Below are 13,186 nucleotides of genomic sequence, written 5' to 3'. Positions count from 1 at the left end.
TGAGTGACCATGATGTCGTACAGGGCTCTGTCCGTTTAGCAGGAGAGGGGCCGCCCGGTAGAGTTGGATGTGGTGGCCGCAGCGGTCATGTCAGTGGGGGGGTCCGGGGGGGTTCTCAATGACTTTCACAGTCCTGTGCCGGCTTGTAGATGCATTTTTTGAAGTTTTCACTGTAGATGAAAACAATTCTTCCCACGCAGAGTGAACAGCGGACGCTGATGTTTTTGTCACTTTGTACCGAGTCAAACTCAAAGTAATGTGGGTACTTCTTAGCATTAAACGCTGCATGCTCCGGCTCTCCGTGTCATCTCATTGGTCTACACGCGCAGTGACGTCGCACCGCTCACACGTGATCATCATGAGACGCTCTCACAAACAAAAGCACGCTTTAGTAACGCAGCCCGCTTCGGGAAAGTAACAGTAATCTAATTACTGTTTTTGCAATTTTAATCCCTTACTTTACTCGTTACTTGAAAAAAGGAATCAGATTACAGTAACACGGCCCATCACTGCCCATTAGTGAGGTAGAGAAAAGGAAATTTGGTTCTGAGTTGCATACAACAAAAACCGCTGAATGGAAAAAACTTAAGGAAGCGATCAGCTGTTAGTTCAGAGTAAAGGCATCTTCAGAGATAAAACTAATTAAATGAGTGAGTCAAAGAGTGCATCAACTCACACAAGGACCAGGTTCCAGCGGACCAAGTTCCTCACACATCCCGTTCTCGTGAGATGAGATCCATCTGTAAATGCGGTCCCCTCAGAGTCTAAGCAACTTCTCCAGGCACTGCATGACAAAGTCCCCATCATGGAACTGAACAAGCTTTGCTATACTTTAAAAAAAAAAAAAACAACAACATTCTATTCAGTTTTTCTTTCCTGTTTAATTCTGTTGCCTTTTTTCCATTTCCACTGTAATATCAGCTGGGAGAACATGTGTACACGTGGTCTGAAGGATGTGTCAGGTGCACATTCTTTCATAATAAATGACAGTCTGTGTTGGCAGGAAGGTATGTGCAGATGTTTTTATGTGCAGATGTGCAGTCTCATCATTTATCCTCCCTGCGTTGCAGTTGAAAGGAATGTGAACATGGAATGTAGCAACATTCAGCACTGATGATGGGAATCATATTAGAAAAGCACTGTACTTTAAAATAAATAAAGACTTCCATATTTAGGCTCTGCTTTATTACTTGAACAGAAACAAGTAGCTGGTTGAAAATCTCATTTACAACTCAAACATTCTGGTTGGTGGCTTTTCACCTGCATCATATTTTTCCCCTCAGAGAACACTGTTAAAGTCCTAGATTCTCGTCATGAAAAATATGCTGCCGTGTTACCAGGTGCACAAAGGACATCGAGTCCGATGACAGCAATAATCATTCAAAAGCAAGAAAGCAAACTGTCAGCTGCAGGATCCTCTGTTCTTCAGCAGCTGTTTCAGGACGCTGGTCTGTTTTAGTGCTCCCAGGCTGGAAATGTCCTCCGCTATAACTGGGACGTCCTCGCTCTCATCACTTTCATCCTCAGTGCTGTCAGACAGTGTGCACAGGAGAGCATCATTCTCATAAGTAGGGAAATAGTACCTGCAAAGAGTGGAATCCCAAATGTACTCAGGCTGGATCTTTTATGTTAGTTTGCAGACTTCATCAGCGTCACATCTCTAAGCCAGAAACAACATCAGTTTGTATGGGAGACATGTTTCAATACTACATTTTTGAAACCCAGCATCTCATTAAAAGAGACCGCAGATGATGTTCTCCTATTGGCTATTCAACTTCAAGTACAGGGACGCAAATAGAAAGCCTGACCGAGCAAACACCAAGATAAAGAACGAAGATGAAGCGGATTCATGTGTGTGGCTTACTGCGGCTGGTCCCAGGTGGACATCTCCGGCAGCTGCATCACGTGGCCCTCAGCCACCATGTGATGCAGGACGTCAGCTCGACACTCAAACTTCTGCCGGCAGCTGTAGCAGCGGCTCTGGTGCATCTGTCGTCGGATGAAGTTAACCAGCTTGACTTGTTGGTAGAACTTGAGGTCTAAGGTGGGACACAGGGCAGAATGATGCTCGTCACCAAGAAAACAAAAAACACACAACATCCAAACAAAACTCTCCAATATCAATTCAAAGTGTTTATCTCAGATAAACAACACTGAAACAACTAGACAAGAAGGAAAATAACCTCTATTTTTTTTTTTGTTCAAAGTTGGCTGACAGGAAAAAGGGGCAGAGAGAGGGGATGCGGCATCAACCCTGCGGCATCAACCCTACGGCATCAACGCTGCGGCATCAACGCTGCGGCATCAACCCTGCGGCATCAACCCAGCGGCATCAACCCAGCGGCATCAACCCTGCGGCATCAACCCTGCGGCATCAACCCTGCGGCATCAACCCTGCGGCATCAACCCTGCGGCATCAACGCTGCGGCATCAACGCTGCGGCATCAACCCTGCGGCATCAACCCTGCGGCATCAACGCTGCGGCATCAACCCTGCGGCATCAACCCTGCGGCATCAACCCTGCGGCATCAACCCTGCGGCATCAACCCAGCGGCATCAACCCTGCGGCATCAACCCTGCGGCATCAACGCTGCGGCATCAACCCTGCGGCATCAACCCTGCGGCATCAACCCTGCGGCATCAACCCTACGGCATCAACGCTGCGGCATCAACGCTGCGGCATCAACCCTGCGGCATCAACCCTGCGGCATCAACCCTGCGGCATCAACGCTGCGGCATCAACCCTACGGCATCAACCCTACGGCATCAACGCTGCGGCATCAACGCTGCGGCATCAACCCTGCGGCATCAACCCTACGGCATCAACCCTGCGGCATCAACCCTGCGGCATCAACCCTACGGCATCAACCCTACGGCATCAACCCTGCGGCATCAACCCTGCGGCATCAACCCAGCGGCATCAACCCTGCGGCATCAACCCTGCGGCATCAACGCTGCGGCATCAACCCTGCGGCATCAACCCTGCGGCATCAACCCTGCGGCATCAACCCTGCGGCATCAACGCTGCGGCATCAACGCTGCGGCATCAACCCTGCGGCATCAACCCTGCGGCATCAACCCTGCGGCATCAACGCTGCGGCATCAACCCTACGGCATCAACGCTGCGGCATCAACGCTGCGGCATCAACCCTGCGGCATCAACCCTACGGCATCAACCCTGCGGCATCAACGCTGCGGCATCAACCCTACGGCATCAACCCTACGGCATCAACGCTGCGGCATCAACGCTGCGGCATCAACCCTACGGCATCAACCCTACGGCATCAACCCTGCGGCATCAACCCTGCGGCATCAACCCTACGGCATCAACCCTACGGCATCAACCCTACGGCATCAACCCTGCGGCATCAACGCTGCGGCATCAACGCTGCGGCATCAACCCTGCGGCATCAACCCTGCGGCATCAACCCTACGGCATCAACCCTGCGGCATCAACGCTGCGGCATCAACGCTGCGGCATCAACCCTACGGCATCAACCCTGCGGCATCAACGCTGCGGCATCAACCCTGCGGCATCAACGCTGCGGCATCAACCCTACGGCATCAACCCTGCGGCATCAACGCTGCGGCATCAACCCTGCGGCATCAACCCTGCGGCATCAACGCTGCGGCATCAACCCTGCGGCATCAACCCTGCGGCATCAACCCTGCGGCATCAACCCAGCGGCATCAACCCTGCGGCATCAACCCTGCGGCATCAACGCTGCGGCATCAACCCTGCGGCATCAACCCTGCGGCATCAACCCTGCGGCATCAACCCTACGGCATCAACCCTACGGCATCAACGCTGCGGCATCAACGCTGCGGCATCAACCCTGCGGCATCAACCCTGCGGCATCAACGCTGCGGCATCAACCCTACGGCATCAACCCTACGGCATCAACGCTGCGGCATCAACGCTGCGGCATCAACCCTGCGGCATCAACCCTGCGGCATCAACCCTGCGGCATCAACCCTGCGGCATCAACCCTGCGGCATCAACCCTACGGCATCAACCCTACGGCATCTCAGCAGAAAGCAGCCAGGAACATTTTCATGCCAATCAGGAGGCTTGTTATCCTAAGCTGAGCTGCTGCCTATCCTGGCCACAACATTCTCTTTTTTTCATTTCCTGCTTAAATGAAGGTTAAAAGTGTAAACTGACTGCACTGTGAGTGTAAGCGAGTGCTGGGAAACAAAAAAGTATTACTTAACAGATTACTCCATGAATTGATGGATTTATTATTAGAAATAATGGTTTACTGCTGGTGGTCCTATTTTGGAGACACATTACTTTGAATGTATGCCCTGACCCATTTAAAGTCTTCCTTGGTTGACCTGTGTTTTCCTTTTACCGCCTTTCTGTTTGGTTTGCACTAGTTCCAGATTTCAAACACAGCTGACATCCGTTGTCAGACTTCAGTGTTTAATTACCTCCCTGAAGGAGTCGTGTGATCCTTTGCATCGTTTTCACTGACAGCTCTCTTGTTAAAGATAAACACATGCACTACAGTTGGTATTGCAACATACCAGTTTGATTTGGAAAAAAAAACAAAAAAACAAATAAAAAAAACAAAAAAAACACCCAATGTCCGTATGGATTAGGCTGGGGGCGTCAAACTCATCCATGAAAGGGCCAACTGAACTGTCTGCACTGAAGGTCTTACCAGTTCAGTTGATTGAAGGAAACGAGTCAGCTGTGCTGCTGCAGGGTTGGAACCTAAGGCTACGGCTACACGAAAACGTTTTTCACTGTAAATGATACTTTTGCTTATTGTTTGGCTGTCGCGGCCACACGGAGCCGGCGTTCCCACTACCCCAAAACGATAGTTTTGGAGAACGGGTTCCAGAGTGGGAAGATCTGAGAACGGCGTTGTTTCATTTCCATTGTTCCAGCGAAAACGGATTTGTTTACATCTGCGTCACAGCCACATGGCTAACGCCAGTGACGTATACACATACGTCAGTGACCAGAACAAAAAGCGACTTTCATTCAAAATCCGGAAGAAGAAGACAACACAACAAGGACAGACAGCGATCATCATGGACCCCACAACATTGATAGCAGCACTGCTGCAGACACTGCTAACTACAGCGGCTGTTGTTGAAGGAACAACGTGAGCTTCGTGCTGGTAAAAGTAGGGGCGCACACGCATGCGCATTGCTTCTTCTATTGTTCTGGTGTAACCGGTGGGGGTGGCTTACAGCGCACCTAGAGGTGTTTCGTGTGTACTGCAACATTTTCAGCAAGCGTCGCGTTTCCATGTGGACACAGAAGCTTTCCTGTGTGGTCGCAATCATTTTCGTACCCGTTTTCAAAAAAACCCTCGTTTCGTTTTCGTGTAGCCGTAGCCTAAAGCTGCACCCACACGGCCCTTTCACGGATCAGTTTGACACCCCTGGATTAGGCCCTTCTGTGGGTAAACTGCTGCTTTGGGATCATGAACAGGCGTTTTCACACTGCTTTACTTACTGAGTTCTGTCTTCAGGCTATGGAGATCAAATCCATGGGCATCCTACAAACAAACAAAAGAAGAGAGAAAAAAAAAAAAAATCGCATCAGACTGTGGGACCACATGACACTCAGGTGATCATTATGCATCCGAAAATGCAAAATTTATGCAAAATAGAGATATAGTTTCAGTGTTCTTTGGTGTTTAATGGCCCCTTAGGTGGCAGTGATCTCAGTATCTTGTCACTCCCTCTACTGTCAGTGTGAACAAACTGATCCTTGTGCGTTTACAACTTACAGCTGTGTTAAATACAGATGTTAAGCTCCTCTGTGTATGAAAGCACATGCAGAATAAGGGGTTCTTGAAGATATAAACTACTGTTTGTTTACCTTCATATGTGTATAGATCTGATCCATGGTTTGTGACTGATAATCACAGAACAGACACACAGCAGACACTGGATGAGCCTGCCAGTCTGACCAGTCCCTGTGGAAACCAGATGTTATTCAGCTGGGAGGTGAAAGGGAGCCATTCACACCATATGTGACAGCACAAGGTCTCTTTAAGAGAAGAGATCAACCCACAAAGTGTTGAGACACTGGGTCACTTTTAAATCTCGTCTTCTTCACATAGTTGAATTCAACTCAAACAGTCAGGTACATGAAAAACGGGACTGTTTTGGCTTTAGAGCAAAGGGTTGTGACCTCTGTAGCCGAGGATACTTACTCATCATCATCATCAACCATCCACCGGTCATCTTCATTCTGAACCTCCTCCCAGGTTTTTCCCAATTCCTGACAAGAGAATAAAGTCAAAGATGAAAAATACTTCCTATAATAAATAACAATTAAGTAACAAGATGTAGGAAAAGGGGGATGTCTTCAGAAAAGTCAGACCTTCCTCAGTTGAATCTTTTGTCTATTCAACATCTCTGCAGACATTTTAAAGCTGGTCATATTTTACATATTAAACGTTTCACAGACAGCTGCACATTTAAGAAAGCCTGTTTTATTCTATATGTATTAAAAAGATCTGTTAGTTACCTGTACGTTTAAAATATGTAGCTGAAGTTCTAGAGGGAAGGAAAAACTCTTAAAAAAAAAAAATGATGAAAGCAGTTGTAATGGCCAACGTTTGAGTCCTTTACTGAAATTTGTTACCATTCAAAGTAAACACAAGAAACTTGTGCTTAAAAAAATAAAATGGACCAGACTCAGTGAATAATTCCCTATAATCCCAATATCAGGGTCGCTGCAGGTTTCAACAAGTCAAATTTAAGACTTTTTAAGACCATAATTAATACAATTTAAGACCCATTTCACATCCATTCTGGCAAAAAGGAGGCTCGGAATTTAACTGGACAGACTGGAGCTGCAGCAGACTGCACTATTGAGTTTGAGAGAAACGTAATTTCAATCCTGTGTATGTCCTGTACGTATACAAATTTGACAATAAAGTTGACTTTGACTTTGACTTAAGCATGTCACAGACATTTAATGAGGACCTGTGGAAGTGGGCATAGAAAGAATGAAACAATTAAAGAGGGAAACCCTCCCAAAAGCTTTTCGAGACATTTTTAAGACTTACAGAAAGAAAACATTTGTCCTGATTTACTTAAGACGAGTGCAGTTTTGTTAAGTTTTTTTTACCAGGTAGTTGATGATGTAAAAGCGGTCGTATTCAGGGTTGATGGCACTGATTCGTCTGTGAGCTTTCTTCCTCATGTGATCCTTCAGCGTAGTTTTATCTCGAAATGTTTTCTCACAGTACAAACACCGCAGACTGATGGAGATCAGAGACAAAAAAAACATTACATGTACGTTTTTTAAAAATGATGAATTAAAACAAAACCGTTATGTTTAAGATCTATTTCAGTCACACAGTGACTCCTCCCTTAGTGACTCAAATAGATCTATATACATAGATATAATAGGCTACAATGAGGCTGGTTTTTTAACTAAAGAATGCAGTCAGAAATGAACCCACTGTGACCTGGAGCAACATATGTATTATTTTACCTTTCAAGCCTGCACACACAACACATCACAGCAACATTTCAAAACACACGAGCTGTTTTTAAAAGATGACGATGGTAAAGTCAGAAGGTCTAACCACAAATTCTTTTAATTTCCTGTTTCTAGTTTCTTCAGAGGCTAAGAAATACCAAGTGCAAGTTTTCAATGTTTCAAGTGTTAGAAGGCTGTTTCAAACGAAGCCTTAGGTCGAAATGGGTTCAATTAGGCCGTATCAATGTTGCCGTCTCAGTTTGAAAGCAAAGAAAATCACCAAATATGTGATCGGTTAAAGAACCTGTACCTCCGAGACTAAGCTCCCACTACAAAATAAATTCAATTCAATTCAATTCAATTCAATTCATTTTTATTTATATAGCGCCAAATACAACAAATGTCATCTCAAGGCACTTAGATAGTAAGTCCAATTCAAGCCAAATGGCTAAATGGCTTTACCTACACTCTACACCCAACCTAAAGCCCAGTTAGGTAGTCATTACATGCGATTTGTAAATTCCTATTATAATTTAATAATACAGAATCTGAGATGCATTAAACAGTGGAATCATGATCTAATCAAATCATGAGGCGAGTTAAGATTCCCACACACGGCCGAGCCATTCAAAACCGCTGCAGTGAAAATTCATTTATTTCCTCCTGAGCTGCAACAATAAAGTACCCTGAAAAATAAAAGCACCCTGATAATCAAATCCTCTTGAATGGAAGGATTTGATGCTTTCTTTTGGCATCATTACAGTAAACTTAATATATTTGAAGGACATGGAAACATCTATATATTTCAAAACATGAACATGGGCTGTAGGAAAATAACCGATTTTTCTTTGGAATTTTTATCCGATATGAAGTAGAGAAACAACAGATTGAAAAGTTATTTGCTGGTTAATCAATGATGAAAGTTAGTTGCAGTCATACAGAACACAGTGTTCACCGTTTAATCACGTACCAAAACTGATCTTTTTATAAAAGCCTTTTACTAATCTTACTGTTTTACTTTGGCTTCTAATTTGTTTTCTCTGCTCCTTTTGACTATTTCCCCCCTTTAATCACAGTTACAGTTTACTGATGCATTATATCTACTCTTAGGAGCCTGCATTTATTTATAGATATCTATTTATATTTGTAGTTGGATTATTTAAATCTTGAATTATTTACAGTGTACAACACATTTGAATATATTTTGACCAGAATTACTCATTTTTCTTTTAGAAAACAAGCAGTTGGAGTTTGACATGATGCTGCACAGATGTCAGATCTTACTTGTCCAGTTTGTTCTGCAGTGTGTCCAGGAACTCGTTGCAGTAGACAATGTTGTCTGGCAGTCCAATGTTGAAAGAATGTTCTTTGGCCATGTGGTTCAGCAGCGATGACCTGAAAAAACATGACATTACAATAATACTCCAATATGAGCCATTTTAAAAAATATACAAACAAATCTGCAGCAGAAAGAGCGCTGGTTTTATTCATTTTTGGATAAAATTCAAATAGTTTTTAATTTGTTGATGTCCAATAAAAAAAATCCTTTGAGTAAAACATTAAAGTATAAACACATACCTACTCTCAATAGCCAATAAAAGAAGCTATGCGGGATTTATCTTTTTCTTGTGACACTGTGAGCCGTCAAAACTGGCCATTCCAAATCGGTTTCTCTTTAGACTCACAGAGACACCTCAAATATCCTGAAATTCCACCTTTTCAACATGGATTTGACTGAAGAGCCGGTTATAATTCATCATAAGGCTTCTTGATTGAGTGAACTTTGAACATGGGCTACCTGTTTCCAGTGAACTCCTCATTGCAGAACATGCAGAGACGATGGAAGCTGCAGTCATCTCTCTCCACCTGCTGCTGTTCAAGCACCTCCTCCTGTATAATCCAGGGGTCTCATTAATAACCATTGTGTATGCACAAAACCAAAAATTGTTGCACTCAGCTACAAAAGAAAAAGAAAAGAAAGAAAAAAAAAAAAAGCACATTTTAAGGGAGAATGTGTAAGGAAAAAAATACGCAGAGGAACACAGCAGATATGGTGAGATGGTCAAATTAGGCCAGATGGTAGAAAATTTATGTGAGAGTCTCTCATACAGTTATGTTTGTTTCATACCATACCTTAAAAATCCACTTTATAAGAAATATTCAAGCCAGCACACATAAGCCATAACTATTCCATAAGCAATTTTCCATTTCTTAAATACGGAAGACAACTCAAACCACAAAGCAAATTCCACTCAGTATCTATCAGAGATGTATGTGGCAAGAGAACAGAATAACATTTAGAGTCTGATGTGAAGCGTGTTAAAACACACAATGATGCAGGATGTAGCCGAATTCCAGGAAGTCTAGCTTTTCTCATTCTTAACTTTAAATGCACCTTTTACTCAGTTAGCCTTGTTAACACGATTTGAGTTAATCATTATAATAGTGCTGCACACATATCATCATGTAATGTAAAGCTAGACAACTAGTGTGCAGCAAGACACAGTGACTGGAGACACCACAGTGACCTCCTTCCCAGTCAACTTCACTCCCACATCTTCATCAGCATTCACACTTTAACTGTGTCAATTAGCAAACTTAGCTATATGCATTTGTCCTTCTTTGGAATTTGACCACAAAAGAAGAATTCTACTCAAAAAAAACAGTTCATATACAGTATATGTTGTCACATCAATGCGTTCAGCCACCTGCCGACAGCTGCGCCTGTTAAGGTGTTTGCTGCTCGGTCTGCACAGCAGGCAGTGATACGAAGGGAGAGAGAAATAGCGCCAAGCGATTGTGAGGTCTGACTTTTTTTGCTGAACGATTTTGCAAAAAGATGTATTACTCTTTTGAACACATATTGTTTTGAGAAGCAAAACGCTTTATTTTTTAAACCCCAGCCAACTAGCCGGACTACCTTCATCAACACCAAAACGAGGCTGGAACTCTGCTCACAGGACGCAGCAGGGGGTAAGAAGATGTTCAGAAATGATGTTGCTGATATGGGATGTCATACAGCTTCATGTGAAAAGAGGCGAACTATCACTTTAAGATCTAATGCCACCCATTTAGAATCTGTGGCATGACCTAAACGTTGTTGCACATCAGCAGAACCTATCCAACTTGAAGGAGCTGGAGCAGATTTGCATGGAAGAATGGGAAAAAGTCAAAGTCACTAGATGTGATGAGTTCATAGAGACCACCTAATAGACCTGCAGGTGAATATAATAATAAGCCACTGTAGGACTAATCCAAAAGCACACATTTCCAGGTGGTCCGTGATCTATAAAGAGATGTGTGTTCACTGTTTTTATGATGACACAAAACAAATGTTTGTCCGTGATCCATGCTGTAGAAATGGAACCTGAATTCAGAGGTTTCTTCGTTAATGTTGGATTTGACATTTAGGTCCTTACCAGTCGTTTCTGCTGGAGTTTTTCTCTGAGAGTTCTGTCCTCTGGAAGGATGTCACACAGCAGGAAGTAGTGTTCTTGTTTTTCTGTGGGATCAACAACTTGCTGTAAGTGGATTAGTAATATAATTAACTTATTTACATTGTTTAGGGCCTCACTAACAAGGATAAAGCTTGTTATAATATATACTAATAACTAAAGGTTGTTTGTATACAATTCCAGTTTTCATTACATGCACCTAATTTTCTAAAATGATCACAATATGATAACTTGCCTAAACCGATGAAATTGGCTGTATTGTGATTTTAATCTGTCTGTATTATCAGAGTTCCTCTAAAGCTTAGACACTGACACAGTTTACTTCACTCACCAGCTGGGCCAGTGGAGTTGGTCTTAATCACACTGCAAAAATCTGTGACCTGTTGCTCCAGGAATCTGCCCTTCCAGTACAGCATATATCTGTTGGAGAAGAGAAATCTTACCAGAAAAGCAACACAGCAGCTGGATGTGAAGGGGAGTGAAATGCTTTTACTCACCAGGCAGATTCTTATGTCATAATATCCATAATACCCTGACTCAATCATGATAACAAATGACAACAGCTCAACTGTTCATTTTTACAATTCTTCATATTCACTCCTGACCTAGTGGCATGACTGCGAATCAAAATACACCCTGATTAATCAGAAAACTAATAAAACCTGACCTGTCATTCCCAAATAATAAAGCGATACGCTTCAATAAACTCATACACGACTAATTTTTAATAGAATATCTGTATTTTAATATGTGTGTTAGTCTGAACACCAGGATGTGGAGCAGAGGACTGTTATTCAGTAGAGATACTCTTAAAGCTAAAAGCACGATTACATAAATGACTGAGCTACACTCAACACACATCAGCAGTATTATTATATGACAAGTGTCCCCATTAGCGTCAACAGGAAGGCTTGTGACGCATCTGACCTCCCACACCTGGGCTGCGGTGAAGTTCCCAATCATCCCAGTCAGTTTTTCATTCAGAAGTTGGGAAAATACTGTTTTCATCAATAATATATGGTCTTGAAAGAGGCAGAACAGCCAACATTGATGGTCAACTATAAAAATAATATACATTCTTTCTGACACACTTGGTTCTGCCCCTGTATGTTCTGTACGTTCAAACCTTGGGAGGTCCGCAATGAGTTTGACATCCGCAATGACCAGCTTGTGTCCAAGCAGCAGGTGTTTAAGGAGAATGTCCTTCTGCAGCACAGGCGCAGACTCGGAACAAAACAGGCAGACGAGCAGCTCAGAACTGGGACATTGGAGACTGGGAGTGTTGGAGCTTTCAACTGGTTGCTCTGGAAAACTCAGTGGCTCCAATATGCTGTCCTCACCTGACAGAAGAAGCAAGCTCATATTTACCACAAAAATGCCCCCAAAACTAGTGCGAATGGGGATATGTTACTGAAAACAGGAAAAGTAGTTCCACATTTACCAGCAAATTAATGACTATAAATAATAGTGTTTCCATTAACTAGCAAACTACTGCCGAAGTTCAGGAATAACTGAATAATATGAGTTATTTCAAATAATATTAAGCAGGGTCGTCCTTTGTGAGAAGTGGCACAGAACATAATGTACCAAGGTGCAAAAAAAAATGTATAGCAGGTCAGCAAGTGTGGTGCATTGTGTACAAATGTGGTTTAAGCCGACCAATAACAAACGGAAGCTAGTGTTCGTTAGCCACAGAGCTCAACTGGGTAGTTGCTAACTGTTGAGTCTTCCGCGCCACTTACAGCCCCACAAACTCTGCTAAAAAACACGCGTGTCATCCCCAAGTGAAACCAGAACAACTCACTCCCAACAAACGTCTACAATTTCAACATACCACTGTCGTTACGTCGGGCGCTTGCTGCCATATTAAATGTCACGTGGTACTTAAAAAAATCTATTGGTACGGAGAACCTTCCTCTTCTTCTTCTTGTAATTTATTGGCGGTTAGCATCCGTAATGTCGCATTACTGCCACCAACGGTACAATTATGTAACTGCGGGTGTGGAGCGTCGACGAAGGAGTGACAAAATAAAATAAAATAAAATAAATAAAAATAAATAGACAAATAAATAAACAATTCACGAAATAAAAAATAAACTAAATCCTTTCAAAAAGTACGGAGAGCCTTGAGGGACAGGGGGAGTTTTTTTAAAGGGACACTATGTAATAAATTAATCAGAATCAGAATCAGAATCAGAATTCGTTTTTATTGCCATTGTTAGTGAACAGTGTTCACTAACTAGGAATTTGCTGCGGCGTAAGGTGCAAACAT

The 13,186-nt window shown here is 43.2% G+C and overlaps 1 protein-coding gene across 1 annotated transcript; it reads right to left on the bottom strand.

Annotated features, from left to right (window-relative positions):
- Positions 1-492: 492 nt before the first annotated feature.
- znf277 (zinc finger protein 277) lies at positions 493-12,823 on the bottom strand. Its single transcript, XM_075469213.1, has 12 exons — positions 12,749-12,823; positions 12,041-12,254; positions 11,246-11,334; positions 10,879-10,961; positions 9,258-9,349; positions 8,744-8,854; positions 7,103-7,235; positions 6,180-6,247; positions 5,843-5,939; positions 5,474-5,516; positions 1,865-2,039; positions 493-1,583 (listed from the first exon to the last, which is right to left on the bottom strand). The coding sequence occupies exons 1-12, from the start codon at positions 12,777-12,779 to the stop codon at positions 1,403-1,405; spliced, it is 1,317 nt and encodes a 438-aa protein (XP_075325328.1). The 5' UTR covers positions 12,780-12,823; the 3' UTR covers positions 493-1,402.
- Positions 12,824-13,186: the final 363 nt, after the last annotated feature.

The sequence above is a fragment of the Odontesthes bonariensis genome, chromosome 7, assembly GCF_027942865.1.
Source record: "Odontesthes bonariensis isolate fOdoBon6 chromosome 7, fOdoBon6.hap1, whole genome shotgun sequence".
In the NCBI taxonomy this organism is placed as follows: Eukaryota; Metazoa; Chordata; class Actinopteri; order Atheriniformes; family Atherinopsidae; genus Odontesthes; species Odontesthes bonariensis.
This window is presented reverse-complemented; position numbering and strand designations above follow the sequence as displayed.

Excerpts from the sequence above, each read along its gene's own strand:
- znf277 (XM_075469213.1), bottom strand. The coding sequence starts at position 12,779 with ATGGCAGCAAGCGCCCGACGTAACGACAGTG. Across the intron at positions 5,940-6,179 it reads ATGGTTGATGATGATGATGA|GGACTGGTCAGACTGGCAGG; the intron begins GTAAGTATCCTC and ends TGGTTTCCACAG. Across the intron at positions 1,584-1,864 it reads TCCACCTGGGACCAGCCGCA|GTACTATTTCCCTACTTATG; the intron begins GTAAGCCACACA and ends CACTCTTTGCAG.